The sequence below is a fragment of the Triturus cristatus genome, chromosome 1_2 (assembly GCF_964204655.1).
Source record: "Triturus cristatus chromosome 1_2, aTriCri1.1, whole genome shotgun sequence".
In the NCBI taxonomy this organism is placed as follows: Eukaryota; Metazoa; Chordata; class Amphibia; order Caudata; family Salamandridae; genus Triturus; species Triturus cristatus.
The window spans coordinates 1,155,647,442-1,155,669,934 of record NC_140580.1 but is presented as its reverse complement, the minus strand read 5'-3'; the positions used below and the strand labels follow the sequence as shown (position 1 = coordinate 1,155,669,934).

Sequence of the window (22,493 nt, the reverse complement as noted above, 5' to 3'; positions counted from 1 at the left end):
GTTAATTTACATCTCATTTAAAGCGGGCATGGCGATTATGAATTGGAATGATGGTCGTTTACAATATTGATCTTGAGATAACGGTCATGAGACATGTGGTTTCTCTCTCCGATACCCCCCCTTCCATCATTGAAATTGTTATTGAGAATAATTAAATATCTTTTATTTTCTTAGAGAGACAATGTCAACATGAATTGGGATGGCTGTATTGCAGTATTTCCGATCATAACACACTATTTTTAGGGATTACCTCCCCGTTTCCCTCCTTCCACTGTCGAAATTGAGATTTATAACATATATAAAATTAGACTGATGTTAAACTGCGTCGTTAATCATTGAATTTTGATTGTCTATACACTGGAGTAGGCTTCAATACTCTAACCATAGAACATGGTTCTAAGATGACCGCCACTATGCCATTGTATTTACTGGATTTGATGGGCAGTCATCTATTTTGACAAATTGCTCTACCTTATGTACTCCTCTTTGGTTTAAAATGTCAATGAACTATTGATTACGCTGACATTGAAGAAGATGTTGTGCCAAGATATATATATATATAATGAGAGAGAGAGAGAGGGATATATATATATATCCTCCAGAACAATGCGGTCAAAGAGGAGAGCCTCAAACGACTGGTGTTCCGTGTGAAGCGTGATGACTGACCACGCTGAAATGGATGAACACAAACAACCAACTCCCACAGAGTGATCCATGGAAGGCGACACAGACTCGGGGCAGTAAGGATACGGTATCTGTTTTATTTGATCAGATCAGCCTCAATCCCAAAATGTTTAATATTTATCGTGTAATAGACATGCAATCTATACAGTGAAATATTTGCATTACGCAATATATCAGTGAATGCTTTTAATTGTTACACTGTTGACATCATGTATAGAAATCTTGTATAGGCATTACAGGGTTTTCACGGTGATTTTGTGTTTTGAAAGTATGCTCTCTATATCTATTGAAGCCCTAGGTAGGATGGGCCATATAGACTGCTGTTGTAATGGTGCCAACCAGATTGACAAAGGCTTCGAGCAAGCCGAAACGCGTCTCTCTTTTTTAATTTTGAGATTGAGGCTGATCTGATCAAATAAAACAGATGTAGAGCACGACAGAAGAATACAACTAGGTGCTTTATAAAGCCCTCACTAGTTGGTGACATGCTTCATCATTGGGCCCCACCAGGAGAGGCCGAGTGCCACCCTGGTGTGCTACAATGCCAGAATTACTGCGGAGCTGGTTGTTCGTGTGCAGTGAATAGTGAAGGAGTGAATATTAAACGTGGCACGATTGTGTCAAAAACAAATTTATTAGAAGCCAATCGGACACAGTAAAAACACTTAAGTGGACTTTGCTGAACAATTTATTCAGCACAACTGTCCCACACCTTGTTTTTACTGTGTCCGATTGGCTTCTAATAAATTTGTTTTTTGACACAATCGTGACACTTTTAATATTCACTCCTTCACTATTTACTACACATGAACAACCAGCTCCGCAGTAATTCTGGCGTTGTAGCACACCAGGGTGGCACTCGGCCTCTCCTGGTGGGGCCCAATGATGAAGCATGTCACCAACTAGTGAGGGCTTTATAAAGAACCTAGTTGGATTCTTCTGTCGTGCTCGACATTCATTGTTTGCAAGGCACACTCTTCTGTTATGATCAGATTTATCTTGGGGGACTGAGAGTGTTCCTTATTTATTTCCCTCCCTCTCTTGTTGTTTTCAACAAATAAAACAGATGCCGTATCCTTACTGCCCCGAGTCCGTGTCTCCTTCCATGGATCACTCTGTGGGAGTTGGTTGTTTGTGTTCATATATGTGTGTGTGTGTGTGTGTGTGTGTGCATGTGTTTTAGTGTTGTGCCTTCTTTGCATCAGATATAAATGAACTGCCACCTTTAGAATGTGCAGTATAAAACATTATAATCATTCTGATGGGTCTCTATGTTTCCTTCACCTCCCCTCTCTTCTACCCCCCACTTCTCTTCAGCCTGTCACTGCTCCCCACTGGGCTCCATCTCCCCCCAGTGCCACGAGAATGGCACGTGTACCTGCAGGCGTGGCTTCGTGGGCTACAAGTGTGACCAGTGCCAGCAGAACTTCTTCTACAGCCCGGAGAGAGCGGACTGCGAGGAGTGTCCCACCTGCTACTCACTGGTGAAAGAGGAGGTAGGATGTGACATTGGGGCATCTGGGAGAGGGGGGTTCTTCTGGACAAAGGACTTCACCTCTGCTCTCAAATAAAGGGTCTCTTACCATAGACCTCTTTCAGCAGCAGCTTTTCATGAAGCCAGTTCCTCCTGCTCTTAATTCATTGTCCCCTACTTTGTGGTTTTATGGTACTCCCCTATTCCAGGCTGTAAGGTGGTTGAGCCCTCTTTTGTCAGACTTCTTGTCACACTGTTTTAAAGCTCTCTCTGCCAGGCTCGCACTGACCCTCTGGGCACTTGCTCGCATCTTCTCCCTCCGAGTGTTCCATCTCAGTCAGTCCATGCCCAGCTGCCCTCTCTAGGCGAGCTCCATGCCAAGCTGCCCTTCTGCCCTGAGAGAGCTCCATTCCAAGCTGCCCTCTCTGGGTAAGCTATATGCCAAGCAAAGCTCTCTGGGCGAGGTCCATGCCAAGCTGCCCTCTGAAGGCAAGCTCCCTGCCAAGCTGCCCTCTCCGGGCGAGCTCCATGCCAAGCTGCCCACTCCCGGCAAGCTCCATGCAGGAGTCGCCCTCTGTGACCTCCACGCCATGCCCTTCCCACAGCTTTCTGCCAGCCACCTGTAGGCTAGGATCCTTCTCAGACACCTTAGTACCACTCTGCCAGGGGTGTAGGAGAAACTACATTTCTGGGAGTGACAGGAATTTCCAATTACCATCTACAAATCGTTCATTGTGTGAGAACCGCACGGCCTGTTAAACAAATCGCATATTTTTGCAGTGAAATATTAAGAAATACAGGCATGTAGTTACCGTTTGCAAGTATGATTCATAGTTATTTACATTAACAAAGTAATTAAACCAAATGTGAAAAAAACTTGTTTATAAATCTTGCATCTTCATGCACCAAGCAAACAAAAGGGGGCACAACAGAAAGGAAGAATAAACTAAATGCTCTTAGCCACATTCCTAAACCTCAAAATGCAATTGGACTAATTAGAAATGGTATTTTCTTGCTGCAGGCATCTATAATAAAATTATGAACTTTAATTTGAAAAGCCAAATAATTTCTGGCGCTGTTCAGAGGGGAGGACACATTATTTCGCTATTGCCTGTAGGTCAACTGAGTCCACCATCTCTTTATGTATGTTGCACATGGCAACATGATTCAGTCTTTTCTGGGATATAGTTGATCTTAGCCAAGTTTTCAGAAGGCGTAGACCACCGAAGCTCCTCTCAGCCTCACAAGAATCGATCAATCGTGGGAGAGGTGTGGCATAGTGGCCAGGGCAGCTGACTCTGGAGCGTGGGGCTCACGGTTCGATCCCCAGTGTGGGAAGCAGATCAGCTCAGCATCATGTGACTCTGGGCAAAAGGTCACTTAATCTTCCTGACGGCCCCCAGCGCTTTGAGGGCCTATGGGGTGATTAGTTTGCGCTTTACAATTACCGGGTTATTATTATCAATCGGGGGTTTGTAAAGCACAACTATTCAGCCAGGAGGGTCTCAAGATACTGGCAGAACCTAAACGACTTGTAGTAGCTTCTCAACCTGTGAAAAGAAAGCGCTCTCTCGTGGAAGCATTTTGAAGAGTTCGTCTTCCATGTCAGATTTCTGAAGAGTACTTAAAGATTCTTGATAATATAGTTAATTGAGCAGAGGGCAGCAAAGGGTCAGTTTCTTTCAAGAGAGTCAATGCCACTGGGCTCTGGTATGCAAATGGAATGCAATTGTTAAGTTTTGAAACACCAGTACTATATATCAGTATCTACCATGCACTCTGTCCAGTAAGTGCCCACTGCCACATGCCTTGTCCACTGGGCATGTTCTAGCCCTGGAACTAGAATATTTGACGTCTAATCTCAGCTTTACCATTTCACTTACATATGATGGAGATAAACACTGACTAGAATGACGTTTCCCTGGGTAAAGAAGCATCTTGGCCTTGCCGTAGGAACTGCTGACAGTCCAGTTGTGGTCTAGTGGACTAGTTGGAAATGTGAACCAGGAGACGCATTTCTTTAGTCCCGGCCTCCCATTTGGCCAAATGGTGTGCTCTTGGACATTCACATTTCTGAACCTATTCCTTTTTTGGAAAGAGTGGGAGTATTTTGATTCCATGTAAAAACTACTAGCAAGCAAATGATTGAAAAGGTAGTCTGATTTTTACTTGTGAGGGGAGAAGTACCCAGTCGTATGGTATATTCACCTGAATGCAATCATGGTAAATGTATAGCCGGAGCCATTGGAATTATGCGACTGTGGGCCTGGTGTTTTTCTGTATCATTATGGATTTGCCACTTAAACCATAATCTGCTGCATACTCTACAAATTTTAACCTACAAAAAGTGTTTCTAGCTCGAACGATTTAAAAGTTACTCAAAATGCAGCAACACGTTGCTGTGCAGTGAAAGGCCCTTTTCAAAGGTTGACTGGCCATCTTTTTGTTACTTATTGCTATATTTGGGTGTTAAACTTGTACAAATGAGGGTCACTCTATGCTCGGACAGTGTTAACAAGTGTAAAAATGAGAAACAAAGTATTAAAACTATCACAAAATGTGCTGCGCTATGCCGCACAGTTTGTCTTTTCTTGCTGCATAATTTAGTTGCCCTGTGTGGCCTTTGCACCTAGTAGCTGCGCGCTGCAGTCTTGGCTTTACTAATTTAACCAACTGTTTGATCCTGGGCAAATAATATTTTCCCGGTGCCTTGGCGACTTCGTTGACAACGTGACAGCACTTTGAAACAGCCTCAATGGAAGAAATAGACCCCGAGGCCATGCTCCCAGGACAGGCCCTGAACATGGGTCGGATTCAGTCATTCAAGGTTGTTTGCGTCCCAATAGCTGAAGGTTTTCCTGAAGCTGCTCTTTCCAGGACCCCTCCTGTACTGCAGCGCCTCTCTGCTAGCCGACAAGCATCTCTTTCACAGCTCTTCCAGGGCTGAGAGAGCGCTACTTGTCCTTTGTACTTTGAAAGGGTCGAAAAGTGCGGGAGTGTGCGTGTCCTGCAGTGCCTTTGTGTGGGGAGCGCTGGACTGGATACGAAATTACAGGTCAAACCTGCCCTATACAGAGGCTGGCCACCCTACCCAGGGCCTGACCCCATCGCTGCGCCACACCGTCAGTGCTTAGCCCGTCAGGCGGGTCTTTCCTACCCTGAGCATCGCACCTACGGTGCAGCGCTGTGAGGCCCAATAGATGGGGAGTCCCTTCCCTTCCCTGTGGAGTCCCTTTCCTGGGCCTCACAGTCATGTCCAGCATGGCGAGGCCTCATTCTTTGCAGAGCTACTCGAATTAGAGTTCCTGGGCCTCACATCGCCACACCATGGCTTCGAGGCCCAGTGCAGGGGGCCTCACAGTCATTGGGCCCCATGTTGGTCAGCTGGGCTCTGGGGCCCTGGGCAGCTGCCTGTGCGTAGCATCACCGTTGGGACCTTGCACAGAGTAGAGTCATGCATAGAGCATACATGCCAACATTTCAGAAGAGCAAAGTGGGAGATTAAAAAAACAAGCATTGGCATAGCCAATAGGTCTCGCTTTTGGGACCTTAGAAGTATTTAGTTATGCAGCAGAATATCCTTGGTGCAACAACACCAACTGTTACATGGCTAAACACTTATAAGGTCCCAAATGCGAGACCTATTGGCTATGCCAATGCTTGTTACTTTGTATTGTTGGATTTGTAGTCCTCATTTTACTTTGGAAGAAATGTAACGTACAAATCCCAGAATGCAGAAGACTGGATGACGTACTTGTGCATGAAAGTGGGAAACTGGAAGGCTGTGAATGAGCCGGGGTTGACTGGGGACTCCAGGAAAGCAGGGGCTCCGCTACATTCTTGAGATTTTCGGGGGTGAGTCGGAGATCCACTGAATTTCTCGGTGTAAAGAAGAGACTTTTATTGCAGCATTTGCAAAACAGACCGAAAAGCCCCAGCCCCGACTTCTCACCTTGCATCATTCAGATATAACCACTTAGATGAGGAGGCGGGGTTCTGGGAGTGGGAGGCGGAAGCTACTAAGTGACTCCCTCCCTAGACATTTTCCAATATTAATTAGCGTGGTGAATTTTTAAACTGCAAATATAATTTAAAGACAGAACTACCAGTCCCATAATGCAGTTCGGCTGGCTAAAACGCCATGGCTGACGCATGCGGAATGGCGGCACTTGACAGCCAGACATTGTGAGGCGCGTGATTGACAACGGGTGGTGAGATAAACGTGACTGAGGGCACATCGCCAACCGAAATGTCAAACAGTTCAAAAGCAAAGATTCGATGACGGTGTTTTCTGTGGTACTGGGGGTGAGCTTCTTGTTTCACGATGAGTGAGTGGACTGTGGCTCTGGTAGGGCAGCGGCAGTGGGTTATTTGAAAGAAATAGTGGATTTAAAGCACAATGGAAGCATTGGCCGTGCGGGCGCCCAAAAGTGAAAGTGATCACGATGCACTTAATTGCCCGTGACGGAGAGAAGACAGATGGTGGCTGCGCACGTTCATGCGCACATGCACGCAAGCTTGAGGCCAGCAAAAAGCCTCTGGTAGCACTTTCTAAACCCCTTTACTAAAAGTCGAGCAAGCAGCGCATGCGCTGCTCTAGGCTCGACCTAAAAATCGGGAGAAGGGGGCCTTGAATCGGGTTACTGTCATGTATGGGCTAAAGAAGCGTGCTGCTGCAGGATCGGACATTTGAAACGCAAGTGCACGTTTTTTTTCTTACCTTTCAGAAGCATGGAGCGCAATGGTAGGCAGAGAGAGGGTGATGCAAGTGCTGTGCACTGGCCTGGCAATTTGCTGGCAGTGCATACACCCCCCCTGTGTGGCAGCCCGGGCTGAAACAGCTTCCAGGGCACACACACAGCCGCTCCCCCTCCCACCCGAGTACTTCACAGGTCTTTAAAAGACCATTTACTTGCTAAGGAGGCTGTGTTGGTTTTTCACCCCTTCTAGAGCCCCTGCATCGCCACTCTGGCTATCACTGGAAGAATTAGCCCGTTACACAATACCAAGCCCTGTCAGCTGAAACCCCGAGGAATCGGGTTTTGCTTGCGGGAATCGAGAGGCGGGAGACAAGCCTTGAAATCGGTAGTCTCCCGCCTGCATGGGGAGGGTTGGCATGTCTGATAGAGTAGAGCTGGGACATTAATCATTACCAAACTTGGAACTTTTGGGTGAAAGGTACGCTGGGTGGGCCCTCCTAGCTGCAGAGGGGCGCGGCTCAGCGCTTGAACAGAGATAAGGAGGCGTCTGGCTCAAGTCGGAAGGATGGACAGCTGGACCAGCAGTGGAATTCATGGCCTGTAGATTATCGCACAACAGTGTTGATGGAAATCGCAGACCCCTATCAAAATGAGCACCTACTCAAGCGCTAAGGTGCCATACTGATTATAGAAGGCGCTATACAAATGTTGATGCCAAACAACAAATTGCTTCATAGCACCCTCTCTGGTTTCTAAGTGCTATAAATACCGGGCCTTAACCTTACCGTTTCAAAGAGTACTCAATGTGCTGACCTCAGAATCAGTCTCAGGGGCAGATTTACAACCCCCTGCGCCACCGGTGCGTCACTTTTTGTGATGTACTGGTGGCGCATTTCACTGCTCCATATTTACGAGGACAGGAAAAGCCACCCTGCGTGACCTTCCCTGTCCTTGTAAATACATCCCCTTCACACGCAGCACTTTGGGTGTTCCATGGGTGTTGCTGTGAGTGTTCCCACGCAACACCCATGGAACAAGACACATCTCCAGATGTACAAGGAATCGTAAATCTGGAAATGCGTGTGAATGTCACGCCTCCCAGGGGTGGCATAGGGAGGCACAATGAGGAGAAATGTATTCATTTCTCCTCGTTTGTTTCCCTCTTTCTATGTGTGTTGTATTCTGCAGCCCGCATAGAAAGAGGAAATCACCTCTAATGATTGATTTTGTTCAGGAAGGGAACCCTTCCTGAGAAAAAACAATCATTGAAACAATTACGTTTTTCAGTTTCTATGTGCGCTAATGCAGCACACGCAGAAGCTGAAAAGCGGCATTTTAGATTGGTTTTGTGCAAGAAGGGAACCCTTCCTGAACAAAACCAATCTCCCCACGATGCAGGCATCCTTGCACAGAGATGTGACATATTGTTGTAAATATGTCGCATCCCTGTGCTTTGAAAGTGACTCAGTGCGGCGCAGCCCAATGGCTCGCAGCACGCTCTGAGTCACTTTCTTGTAAATCTGCCCCTTAGTTTAGAGTGCCTGTATGTGAACTTGAAACGCGCACATGTTAACAGAGAACGTTTAGGTCGCTGAGCCACCGCTCCAACTTGATTCAGGGCTGTTGTTGTCGTTCAAATGGATAAAATGCTGACTTCAGAAGTTATTTTGACTGATTTATAAGAATATTACAAGTCTGAAAACGTTAGCATTTTTGTTTTACAGGAGCAAAAATACATCTGGAGTGATTGACGCCCTGAGAAATGTGTTACGAAAAAAAATTCTGCACACTGCCAACATTTGTCTGTGTGTGAGTCTGTGTGTGTCTATGCGTGTGTGTCTCTCTCTAAAAGTGTGTCTTGAGTGGTGATCAGTGCACGCTACGGCCGTGGTGTTTTGAGGATATCATTTGTCTGTGTGTGAGTCTGTGTGTGTCTATGCGTGTGTGTCTCTGTAAGTGTGTGTCTTGAGAGGTGATCAGTGCACGCTATGGCCGTGGTGTGGTGAGGATAACATTTGTCTGTGTGTGAGTCTGTGTGTGTGTCTATTCATGTGTGTCTCTGTAAGTGTGTGTCTTGAGAGGTGATCAGTGCACACAGCGGCCGTGGTGTGGTGAGGATAACATTTGTCTGTGTGTGAGTCTGTGTGTGTCTGTGTGTGTGTCTCTGTAAGTGTGTGTCTTAAGAGGTGATCAGTGCACACAGCGGCCGTGGTGTGGCGAGGATAGCATTTGTCTGTGTTTGAGTCTGTGTGTGTCTATGTGTGTGTGTCTCTCTCTAAAAGTGTGTCTTGAGTGGTGATCAGTGCACGCTACGGCCGTGGTGTTTTGAGGATAACATTTGTCTGTGTGTGAGTCTGTGTGTCTATGCGTGTGTGTCTCTCTCTAAAAGTGTGTCTTGAGTGGTGATCAGTGCACGCTATGGCCGTGGTGTTTTGAGAATAACATTTGTCTGTGTGTGAGTCTGTGTGTGTATGTGTGTGTGTCTCTGTAAGTGTGTGTCTTGAGTGGTGATCAGTGCACGCTACGGCCGTGGTGTTTTGAGGATAACATTTGTCTGTGTGTGAGTCTGTGTGTGTCTATGCGTGTGTGTCTCTGTAAGTGTGTGTCTTGAGAGGTGATCAGTGCACACAGCGGCCGTGGTGTGGTGAGGATAACATTTGTCTGTGTGTAAGTCTGTGTGTGTCTATGCGTGTGTGTCTCTGTAAGTGTGTGTCTTGAATGGTGATCAGTGCACGCTACGGCCGTGGTGTGGTGAGGATAGCATTTGTCTGTGTGTGAGTCTGTGTGTGTCCATGCATGCGTGTCTCTCTCTAAAAGTGTGTCTTGAGTGGTGATCAGTGCACGCTACGGCCGTGGTGTTTTGAGGATAACATTTGTATGTGTGTGAGTCTGTGTGTGTCTATGCGTGTGTGTCTCTCTCTAAAAGTGTGTCTTGAGTGGTGATCAGTGCACACAGCAGCCGTGGTGTTTTGAGGATAACATTAGTCTGTGTGTGAGTCTGTGTGTGTCTATGCGTGTGTGTCTCTCTCTAAAAGTGTGTCTTGAGTGGTGATCAGTGCACGCTACGGCCGTGGTGTGGTGAGGATAACATTTGTCTGTGTGTGAGGCTGTGTGTGTATGCGTGTGTGTCTCTGTAAGTGTGTGTCTTGAGAGGTGATCAGTGCACTCTACGGCCATGGTGTTTTGAGGATAATATTTGTCTGTGTGTGAGTCTATGTGTGTCTATGCGTGTGTGTCTCTCTCTTAAAGTGTGTTTTGAGTGGTGGTCAGTGCACGCTACGGCCGTGGTGTTTTGAGGATAGCATTTGTCTGTGTGTGAGTCTGTGTGTGTCTGTGCGTGTGTCTCTCTCTAAAAGTGTGTCTTGAGTGGTGATCAGTGCACGCTACGGCCGTGGTGTTTTGAGGATAACATTTGTCTGTGTGTGAGTCTGTGTGTGTCTATGCGTGTGTGTCTCTGTAAGTGTGTGTCTTGAGAGGTGATCAGTGCACACAGCGGCCGTGGTGTGGTGAGGATAGCATTTGTCTGTGTGTGAGTCTGTGTGTGTCTATGTGTGTGTTTCTCTGTAAGTGTGTGTCTTGAGAGGTGATCAGTGCACACAGCGGCCGTGGTGTGGTGAGGATAACATTTGTCTGTGTGTGAGTCTGTGTGTGTCTATGCGTGTGTGTCTCTGTAAGTGTGTGTCTTGAGTGGTGATCAGTGCACGCTACGGCCGTGGTGTTTTGAGGATAGCATTTGTCTGTGTGTGAGTTTGTGTGTGTCTGTGCGTGTGTCTCTCTCTAAAAGTGTGTCTTGAGTGGTGATCAGTGCACGCTACGGCCGTGGTGTGGTGATGATAACATTTGTCTGTGTGTGAGTCTGTGTGTGTCTATGCGTGTGTGTCTCTCTCTAAAAGTGTGTCTTGAGTGGTGATCAGTGCACGCTACGGCCGTGGTGTTTTGAGGATAATATTTGTCTGTGTGTGAGTCTGTGTGTCTATGCGTGTGTGTCTCTCTCTAAAAGTGTGTCTTGAGTGGTGATCAGTGCACGCTACGGCCGTGGTGTTTTGAGGATAACATTTGTATGTGTGTGAGTCTGTGTGTGTCTATGCGTGTGTGTCTCTCTCTAAAAGTGTGTCTTGAGTGGTGATCAGTGCACACAGCAGCCGTGGTGTTTTGAGGATAACATTAGTCTGTGTGTGAGTCTGTGTGTGTCTATGCGTGTGTGTCTCTCTCTAAAAGTGTGTCTTGAGTGGTGATCAGTGCACGCTATGGCCGTGGTGTGGTGAGGATAACATTTGTCTGTGTGTGAGGCTGTGTGTGTATGCGTGTGTGTCTCTGTAAGTGTGTGTCTTGAGAGGTGATCAGTGCACTCTACGGCCATGGTGTTTTGAGGATAATATTTGTCTGTGTGTGAGTCTGTGTGTGTCTATGCGTGTGTGTCTCTCTCTAAAAGTGTGTCTTGAGTGGTGATCAGTGCACGCTACGGCCGTGGTGTTTTGAGGATAACATTTGTCTGTGTGTGAGTCTGTGTGTGTCTATGCGTGTGTGTCTCTGTAAGTGTGTGTCTTGAGAGGTGATCAGTGCACACAGCGGCCGTGGTGTGGTGAGGATAGCATTTGTCTGTGTGTGAGTCTGTGTGTGTCTATGTGTGTGTTTCTCTGTAAGTGTGTGTCTTGAGAGGTGATCAGTGCACACAGCGGCCGTGGTGTGGTGAGGATAACATTTGTCTGTGTGTGAGTCTGTGTGTGTCTATGCGTGTGTGTCTCTGTAAGTGTGTGTCTTGAGTGGTGATCAGTGCACGCTACGGCCGTGGTGTTTTGAGGATAGCATTTGTGTGTGAGTTTGTGTGTGTCTGTGCGTGTGTCTCTCTCTAAAAGTGTGCCTTGAGTGGTGATCAGTGCACGCTACGGCCATGGTGTGGTGAGGATAACATTTGTCTGTGTGTGAGTCTGTGTGTGTCTATGCGTGTGTGTCTCTCTCTAAAAGTGTGTCTTGAGTGGTGATCAGTGCACGCTACGGCCGTGGTGTTTTGAGGATAACATTTGTCTGTGTGTGAGTCTGTGTGTGTCTAAGCGTGTGTGTCTCTGCAAGTGTGTGTCTTGAGAGGTGACCAGTGCACGCTACGGCCGTGGTGTGGTGAGGATAGCATTTGTCTGTGTGTGAGTCTGTGTGTGTCTATGCGTGCGTGTCTCTCTCTAAAAGTGTGTCTTGAGTGGTGATCAGTGCACGCTACGGCCGTGGTGTTTTGAGGATAATATTTGTCTGTGTGTGAGTCTGTGTGTCTATGCGTGTGTGTCTCTCTCTAAAAGTGTGTCTTCAGTGGTGATCAGTGCACGCTACGGCCGTGGTGTTTTGAGGATAATATTTGTCTGTGTGTGAGTCTGTGTGTGTCTATGCGTGTGTGTCTCTCTCTAAAAGTGTGTCTTGAGTGGTGGTCAGTGCACGCTACGGCCGTGGTGTTTTGAGGATAGCATTTGTCTGTGTGTGAGTCTGTGTGTGTCTGTGCGTGTGTCTCTCTCTAAAAGTGTGTCTTGAGTGGTGATCAGTGCACGCTACAGCCGTGGTGTTTTGAGGATAACATTTGTCTGTGTGTGAGTCTGTGTGTGTCTAAGCGTGTGTGTCTCTGCAAGTGTGTGTGTTGAGAGGTGATCAGTGCACGCTACGGCCGTGGTGTGGTGAGGATAGCATTTGTCTGTGTGTGTCTGTGTGTCTATGCGTGTGTCTCTCTCTAAAAGTGTGTCTTGAGAGGTGATCAGTGCACGCTACGGCCGTGGTGTGGTGAGGATTCTCACTGTGAGTGGTGAAGCACCTCTGCAAATACTGCATTTTACCACCTTCTCCTTACTTTACTCCTTCAAATCTTCCTGTTGCCCTCAGGCCTGGGTCTTCAAGGTGGCAGGTAGGGCAGGACTGAGGAGGGGCGGATCAGAAAGCAATCAGGCGGGGCGGAGGGCGGGGCAGTGACAGGCCCACACAGGAAGGCGAGCGGTTAGCGCTCTAGCTTTCACTCACTTGGGGGCTATTTAGGCAGCAAGGAGGCTCCAGCCTTTGCGGTAGGGACGACGGTGGCAGCTAGTCCCGACTCCGCTTGGCGCCAATATTGCTGATGGTTCATTTTACTGTTGTATGTTGTGTAACAGAACTTGTCAAGCAGAAAAGCTTTTAATATATTTTTGTTACCGTGTAATTTTAGCTGCTGCAGGGACCTCTTGATGCTAGAATTTTAGCTTCACGCTGTTCAAAACTGCATTCCCGTACTCACGAAGGGATTAGGTAGCACTCTAAAGCTCGATCAGTGCCTACACGCCCGGTCCGACCCAGTAGCCAATCACGGGTGCGGAGGGCGGGGCAGTGACAGGCCCACACAGGAAGGCGAGCGGTTAGCGCTCTAGCTTTCACTCACTTGGGGGCTATTTAGCCCCTTGTCACCCCTAGCGCGCAGCGTTTGCGCGCAACATGGCGCCTACTCCTGCGCCTAAGACGAGCCGAAGACCAGCCCGTCTGCGCCCGTCCGCGACAGATCGGGACGAGGGGCGGGGAGCTATGGAGGTAAATTCAGCCTGCATAGATATTTCTTGCGGCAACAGGATAACATACACCTCTCAGGTAATGATGGAGATTGGCTCAAATTTACCCAAAGTGTGTACATATGAGATGGGAACCATTCTGGAGGGGCCGCTTGCCTGTCATGGATGTCGTGAGCTATTATGTAACCCCTCTGAAGCCGGACATTATTGGGCATGCCCCCCGGAACTGATGGGTCAAGTACAACACATGTCAGTGGCAAATAACCCTATGACTGATTCACCACGGGGAAGTAAGCATTTGCTATGTAACATCCGCTCACTAGCCAAACATTCCTCGGAGGTATGGGACCTTATATCATCAGAGGAACCAGACTTATGTTCCCTTACCGAAACTTGGCTTAAACCTCATTCAGTCCCGGCCATCACCCTGGGCATACCAACAGGATATAAAATATCCAGGTTGGACCGCCCGATTAAAACAGGGGGGGGGGTAGCTATTGTATTTAAACAAGAGTTGAATGTCACTATCATTGATGAACTTTGTACACCTCAGATTGAGCTAATGATTTTTAAAATCAATATAACATCTAAGGAAAATAGGAAGGGAGCTGTGGTGTACCGCCCCCCTGGCCCGTATGAGAATTTTTCTGTTCTTCTTATTGAGGCTTTAGCCTCTCACGTACAAGAGAAATCTAATTTTCTCCTTGTAGGAGACTTTAACGTCCACAGTGAGCCGGGCGGTTGTCCAGAGGCTACTACCCTGCTTGCGGACCTAGACCTTCTGGGATTAAAAAAGTACAACCATGGCCCCACCCATCAAGCGGGCCATACGTTGGATCTAATCATGTCCAACTCACCCCTGATTAAGTGTATGCCCCCGACTCAAGTGGACTGGACGGACCACTTTATTCTTAAATTCTACACTGCTACTAACTATAAGTTTCAGGCTGCACAGACTACGCTAGCCAGTACAAGGAGACCCTGGCATAAACTTACCTTGGAGAATTTCGGGGATAATTATAAGGAACCCGTAATTCATAGCCCAATAGGAGATATCTCATCTGCATTAAAAATGTTTGAGGAAACGGTCACTAAGGCGATAAATGCCATTATCCCTTTAAGAGTATATAAACCACGTGCAGCTCATAAGCAAGATGTTTGGTTCTCTGAAGAACTAAGATCTCTTAAATCAAAGACTAGGAAACTTGAGAAAATATGGAGATCCTCACGGGGGACTGAAGATAGGGAACGTCACAGGATAGCTCTTAAGATATATCATAAGGCGATTCGGACCGCACGTAAAAATCACATTGCAGCTCAACTGTCTGCAGCTGGTAGAAACTCAAAAGTATTATACCAAATTTTACAAACTTTCACAAAGCCTGCAGCCTGTGAGACGGCAGAACTAACATCGCAAGAACTCTGCAATGAGATCTCACGATTCTTCACACAAAAAATAGATGGGATCTATGATAAAATAATACACTCCAACAAAACCGTATCAACTGATAACATCATTCCTTGATGCCCAGTCTCATTCTCACTCTAGACTGTACCTCACTGAATTTCCTTCCATTTCGATAGTTGAGGTAACCGGACTAATCACGGAAATAAAGAGCGGTAGCCCTCTGGATACCATTCCGGCACGCATTATGCCCATACTAGCTAATGAATTAGGCCCGAGAATCCTGAAATTAGTTAACTTGTCCTTGAGTACAGGGGAAGTTCCCCTAGAATGGAAACGGGCGTTGGTAAGACCTCTAAGGAAAAACAATGCCATACCCTGGACAGAACTATCCAACTTGAGACCTATCTCTCTGCTTCCCTTTTTGGCAAAGTTAACTGAGAAGTTTGTAAACAGCCATCTTTCGACATATATCGAAAGAACTGGGACTCTGGATCCCTCCCAGTCAGGGTTTAGGCCTAGACACAGCACAGAGACCACCTTGCTGTCTGTCGCAGACGATCTACACATGCTCCAGGACAGGGGTTATTCCGTTATACTGGTGCTGTTGGATCTGTCTGCGGCATTTGACACTGTGTCACATAACATTCTGACCTCCAGGCTAGCTGATAGTGGCCTGGGAGGCAAGGTGCTGACCTGGCTGAGGAGTTTCCTTACAGACGGTACCCAAAGTGGGTACATTTCGATCAGAGGAGCTAAAGATCTCAAAAGGGGTGCCACAGGGCTCTTGTTTGAGCCCTACGCTCTTTAACATCTATGTGGCCCCCTTGGCTAACATCATGAGATCCCATGGGTTTATTCCGGTGTCCTACGCCGATGATACACAACTCCTCTTTCCCTTTAAAACTCTCACTACAGAGATTAGGAACTCTTTTGCCCAGGGCATGAAAGCAGTGGCTCATTGGATGACCTCGAATTATTTACAATGTAATGTGGCTAAAACAGAGGTGATGCTATTTGGGGAGGCTAAACGTCTGTGGACACCAGACTGGTAGCCTCAAGATCTTGGGCCAGTTCCTGAGCCCAAATTGGTGGTGAAAGACTTGGGGGTTAGGTTGGACCAGGAGCTTTCATTGAAACAACACTGTAACCAAGTGGTGGGCACATGCTTCCACATCATTGGGCTGCTCAGGAAGGTGTTTCCCTTACTCCCAGATGCCACACGAAAGACCCTGGTGCAAGCGTTAGTGTTGAGCAGGGTTGATTATTGTAACGGCTTGCTACTATCTGCCAACGAAGGAGTTATCTCCAGATTGCAGGTTGTTCAGAACACTGCTGCTCGTCTTGTACTAAACACACCCACTCGGACAGCCTCCAAACCCTTGCTGACCAAACTTCACTGGTTACCAGCGAAACAGAGGGTTAAGTTTAAAATATGCTGCATAATACATAAGTGCTTGATGGGAATTGGCCCGGTCTATCTGGCCAATAAGTTCATCCCATATGTCCCTACACGCTCCCTCAGATCCGGGGTGGGAGCTCTGTTATGTGTTCCCAGAGCTAGAAAAACAAGACAAGGGTTTAGAGCTCTATCCGTTGCGGGTCCCACGCTATGGAATAGCCTTCCCATAGAGATCAGACTGCTCAGAGAACATTTTCCTTTTAGGAAATGTCTGAAAACTTTCCTCTTTCAAGTTTAGGATATTTTCTGGTTACATTCTATATGGCTGTTATTTGTTCTTGAGGCTGTTGGTGCTAAAGGGCGCGGAGATACTCCTTAGGGAGTCGATTCTAGCGCGGTACAAACACGCAAATAAATAAATAAATCAACAAAGGACCCCTCTCCATTTGTCCTCAAACGTGCAGACTCCAGGCAGCTGTGGCCACCAGGTGACCATTCCTGGAGGGTTGCAGCACAACAGAGGGATGAGGGTGTGTGGCCTTTGTGACTATCAGATCGGTCACGCGGTAACTGGAGGCAGGTCACAGGTCAAGCGCAGGGCCATTATGGGTCGCGCTTACCTGCGTTAATGGCCCTGTGAATCACAGAAGGGAGACGGGAATATGGCCAGGTACTCCCTACACCCCCTCCTCCCCACAAAAGACCCGTGACAGGGGAGAAGTCTTTGGAGGCAGGGGGCGTGACACCCCCCGGCCGTATTTATTATACGAAATTAATAAACATTAAAAATTCACTTTTTACAAAACACAGCAGAAAATATACTTTACACAGATTACAATTGATAAGTTACAGATATCAATTGGCTAACCTTAACATAACTCTAATACAAAGGTTTCCTGTCCATATCAAAACAAATGTTAGCGCCTCCTAGCGATAAGTGGGGGGGCAAGCTGGGGAGCCAGGAACCAAGAGGAGGCTTCCTAGGCTCCCCGGCCCTTTATAGCCCTGTACGGACGTTTGCCCCACGGCGCGATCTGGAAGTGATTCGAATCACTTCAGGGTCACGCCCAAGCCCGGGACCTATGAGGGAGAGGGGGGGGGGGGGGGGGGGGGTGAGGCCGCCGCATCACAATGGTGAGCGAAAGGCACGCCCCCCCCTTACTGTCGCGGAGGGGGCCGACTCGACCGCCATACCTTTAGCGTGGCCGATGCTGGCCCCGCCGTTCTAATTGTTTTGTCGCCTCATCCCCCCACCCTTGTCCCCCGTGCCCCCACTCCAAAATCTGAGGGTGCTATATCCCCCACGTCCCCCAGACTCCCTACGCCCATGCACTCTGCCTCTTCCTGACCCCTCTCACGGTTCTTTCTTCCAGGTCAACAAGCTGAAGACAACGCTGGACGATCTGGAGACGTGGTGGGCGGAGCCGGGGTGCACCATTTCAGACAACGGGCATCACTGGGTCCAGAAGGACGCCCCCCGTGGGGATGCTGTAACAGGGAGTCACCAGCTGCAAGGTGAGAACCGTGGCCAAGGGCAGGGAGATGGGGGCTGGGCCACCAGGAGCCCGGTGGCTGCACGGCCAGGCCTGTGGTCGAGGATGCCACAAGCAGGCTCACGGGCAGCCTGGGAGGTCCCTGTCAAAAGGCGAGGCATGTGCCACAAGGTCAGGAAGGCAAGGTCACGGGCAATGCAGCTGCAAGGTTAGAAAGGTGGCCATGAGCCAGGTAAGTGGGCAACAGGTCACCAGCGAGCCTGCCTGCAAGGCCACTAGCCAGCCCTTGAACTAGTCAGGGGCATTTATTGACCTTTCTGATCGTCACTAGCATGGCTGCTCTTAGAGTCCAAGTGTCCATATGAGGAGTGTGTGGGGGGAGGTTACTACCCTGCAGGTGCCTTTGATGATTAATATTGTGTAATAATATACTGGCTAGCTGAGTCCTGGAGGGCTGTGATGAGTCCTGGGTACACACATGTTGTATGTACGTGTGTGGATGTGGGGTGATGGACTGGACAGACCATCCCTGCCCCTAGAGCTGGGCTCACTCTGCTGGTTGAGTGTGTGGAGGGGGGGTGGTAAAGGTGTTGCATGTTGTTACCTTCGAGGTCCCAGGCTGGACTCGGATGCAGACACCTGCCCTACTGTCCCCTGTCGCAGCATCCTTCTGTCCCTGGGAGGCTGGGAGATACTTGGGGGAGGGGGCAGGGACAGAGACCCCAGACTCATCGGTCGTCTAACAACAATCAATACATCGATGTCCAGCCAGTGCTTCTGCCTAAATGGGAAATAAATGAACTTACGAAACAATCCTGTACACAAAACGCAGAAGGCACTGAACACGTTGGACCGGCATCTTGTGTATATGGGTCACGTGTGTTCAGTCTGTGCTATTCCACCGGACAGAGTCAGTTCAATAATGTGTGAATGGACGTTTAGCCCTCAGGAGGGGGGCTCAGGGAGAGCTATGCCTGTGCTGCCCCCCGGCCCCCTTAAGCTGGTTGACTCCTGGAGTTGAATGCATTTAAGTTCAGAGGGATAATGGTTCCCCTCCCGTCCAGAGTGATAGCACCTCACTGTGGGCCAGATACACACATGCCTGTGTTGGGGATTACCTAATAGCGAATGTTTGCGATGTACTTTAGTGTGTCTTACACTGTTTGCAATTCCCAGTGGGTCGTAAATAGAGCTACCTCATTAATATTCATGAGTTGGTCACAATTTGTAACCCATTGGTAATCACTAAAATCACGGGGATGGTGGCCTACAAGGGTCAGCAGACCAACATGTCTGTGATTGCTTTTAAATGAAGCAATGTTTGATTGTTCTTTCAAATGCAGCCATTTTTCCTTAAAGCAAAATGAGCTGCATTTCAAAAACAAAAATAAAAAAAATTCTTTAAATTTTTTAAGAGTAGGCAGTGCTCTTAAAAAATGTTTTACAAACATTCACACAGGGGTAGGGGTTCCTTGGGGACTCCTTCTCATTTGCAAATGGGTTACCACCAACTCGGAGTCGGACCGCATTTCGGTCGCAAAACATTCACACATACCATTGCAAGTCGCGATAGGAACGGATGCCCTTATCATGTCCCTTCCTAAAACCGAATCGCCAACCCATTTTGCGATTTGGTAATAGATTATGGAGGACTTTCTACGTTTAAGGAGGACTTTCTACGTTTAAAGTGTTTTTACCCGTAACTGCCCCGGAGGAGCTGACTGGGCATACAGTATAGCGCAACTTACCTTCCAAGGCTACCATTGTTGCTGGGACTGCGAGGACCAGAGTGCTTAGCCATGTCTTTGCTCACCGCACCTGGGTCCTCTTCCTGGCTCCACCTTCATTTTTCTCGGCTACATAACGCCTCGCGGCCCCCGCTTCGCAGGAGCCGCTCGCAGGCGAGGACTTTCTACGTTTAAAGTGTTTTTACCCGTAACTGCCCCGGAGGAGCTGACTGGGCATACAGTATAGCGCAACTTACCTTCCAAGGCTGCCATTGTTGCTGGGACTGCGAGGACCAGAGTGCTTAGCCAGGTCTTTGCTCACCGCACCGGGGTCCTCTTCCTGGCTCCACCTCTCTTGGCTATATCACTCATGCCCTCTTTCGCGTGAGCGGGACGCGTGCGGGGCGCAGTCCGGGGCGAAGCCCGGGCAAAGGGCGGGCCCGTTTAAGCCCGTTCAAGCACGGGCAAGACCGGACCAGGCCTCTCCCCTTGGCTTTTGTCACGTTCATACTCCAACTAATGGCTACCCGGAAGAAAACATTGCCGTCATCTCCCATGGTCCCAGGTACATTGGACAATTTCCTTATTAGGGCCAATTCTGTGGTCAATAACGAGCTAAATATACTAGAAAGACGCCTCTCGGAAGGTATTGAAAGTACCAGAAGATCCTCATTAGGTTTGCTTGCATCGGTTAGATCTCCTGAGAATATGAACAATTCCCACACTGCTTTAATGGACAGTATTGATCAAACGATTGACTCGGTCTTGCAGGAGTTGAGAATTAGTATATCCTCTCGGCGGGACTCGCTTCAACCTATTCCCGTGAGCTCATTGGTCACCTTATCTGATCCTGATCTAGTTGTGGGGAGTGAAGCAATGTTGAAAGCAGTGCACGGTGTACGGGAGGGAGCTGTACCTAAAAGGAAATGTGTAAGGAAGCTTAAGGGTGGGAAAAAGGCAAGAATAGATATTACTCGTGAACCTCCAGTTGAGGTCGCTCCTAAGGTGCCCGCAGGGCCAATTGAAACCCCTATTGTAATATCTACTCCAATCTGTGAACAAACACTTTCTCAGCCCCCTTCCTCCACTTCCGCTGAGGGAATGGGTGGAGACAGATTGCTTAATTAACACTCTAGTAAACGCCCTGAAGGATTTTTTTGATCCCTTAATGGTCAGAGTTGATTCCATTAATGTTAGGCTAAAAGAAATAGAAATGGCTTCAGGGGTTATTATTAATAGCTTGAAGAACAATGGTATGATTCGTCCCCAAATCGAAAGTGTACCACAATCGAATTTGGTTGACGCCACGTTCCCGACTACTTCTAATTTTGTTGGTCTGTCTAAATCTACAGGACCAAACCATTTAACTTCAATAGGTGAACCCTCATTACCCCTAAACTTACCATCCTCTACTGGTGTCACGTCCCCAATACCACAGAAACATTTAGCCTACCCTCCAAGGTCCCCCAATCATGCTCCCAAACTGGACCCAATTAAAGTAGGGAGTATCCCTAACGGCAACGGGGACATTGGCAATAGAGTTCGGGGTAACTTAAGATGGAAAGATGTAGTGAACCTACCCCCTGAGGCAGCTCCTTATGTAATAGTTCTGGCCGGCGTTCCTGAGCTTCCTAATCCTGATTTGGAAACTTATGACTCTTTAAAAAACAAAGTTACCAGTTGGTTGAATACTCACAGGCCGCTCCACCCATTTTTGACAGCTGGTGTTCTGATGGTTAGGAGGATCAGCTGGCTTGGAAATACTATGAAGCATAGTAAGGGTGATTGCGTTGTGGTGAATTTTAGAGACCCCAAGACTGTGTCTTACATTCTTAACTGGAGGGGGAACCAGGGTCCCTCATCTATTCAACCTCTTTCATTATCTTCTTTCTACCCGCCATCTAACAACTATGCACACACAGGGAATGTTGATGATTGGATAAGGGTGGGACCAATATCTCGCAGTCGAAAGCCCACCAACCCTAGGTATAACCAGTCCACCTTGAATGACTTTTCTTTTTATAATAGGTTTAGTTGCCTTGAGGAGGTCGATTGACTGCAAGGCGAGAATATCTCCTACGGAGACAAGGGAGAGCCTCGCTGTCTATCACCGACGTTGGTAGTTTCCTTCCCCGACATCGGCCATTCTCGACTGACCCCTATTTTATCGGAAGAACCTACATCTGGAACTTCCCTTGACATCCCCTGTGGTCGATCTTCACTAAAAATTCTCTCCTGGAATATAGCTGGCCTTTTCAACAAGCTCAACTGTTCTGAATGGGGCTCATTCATAGACCTGCATGACATTTGCTATTTCCAGGAGACATGGGCTAGGGAAGAGCACCATCGTGCGGGGTTTGCGTCCTTTTTTGTCCCAGCGAAGTGGGTAGGTAAGGGTCGACCCTCAGGTGGTCTTATAATCTGGGTTGCGACACACTTGGGCTGTAGTGCCACTGTTTTGGACACAGGGTCTGCTGATGTCCTGGGTATACTTTTGAAATGGCGGTCTGGCTTACATCTGGCCTTGATTAATGTATATTCAAGACCGGTTAGTTTTTCTGTAGAGTCAGGGGCCGTTGAAGTGTTATCCACTGTATTGTTTAAAATCCCTGAGGGCACTCTCTTAGTGGTGGGTGGAGATTTCAATTCCCACTTTGAACCACTTGAGGGGTTGCTGGATGCTATTAATCAGGAGGAGGATGACCTATGGAAAATTCCATCTGCGGTGGGACCTACTGTAAGATCCTGGACTCCATTGGCTCTACAAATTACCTCTCTAGCATTGGCTCATTCTATTACAGCATGTAATGGGCAAACAAAATCTGACAATCCCTCTAAGCCTACCTTTAATAAATTTGGTAGAGAGGCTCGACTTGATTATATCTTTGTCCAGTGTAAGGAATGGCATCGAGTCCAGGATTTTGTGGTGAGAGAGCGACCATAATCCCCTGATTTTGGACTTCCTCTTACCAGGTTTCGGTAAGCCTGAATCTCTATTGCAACTGGATAGAAATAATACTCTTGTTCTCTCTAATAATAGACGTAGGGTAAAATGGGCTAAATTAGCCAGAAACTCAGATGATATATCTAAAGTCAATGCTA

General features: G+C 47.8%; 1 protein-coding gene across 2 annotated transcripts in view; it reads left to right on the top strand.

Moving 5' to 3' along the window:
• The window catches only part of LAMC3 (laminin subunit gamma 3), a 770,318-nt gene that overhangs the window by 609,075 nt on the left and 138,750 nt on the right, over window positions 1-22,493 (top strand). For both annotated transcript variants that reach the window (XM_085613958.1, XM_085613956.1), the window contains exons 17-18: window positions 2,002-2,180; window positions 17,545-17,686. In XM_085613958.1, the coding sequence (XP_085470084.1) occupies window positions 2,002-2,180; window positions 17,545-17,686 (321 nt within the window). The remainder of the gene's footprint in view (window positions 1-2,001; window positions 2,181-17,544; window positions 17,687-22,493) is intronic.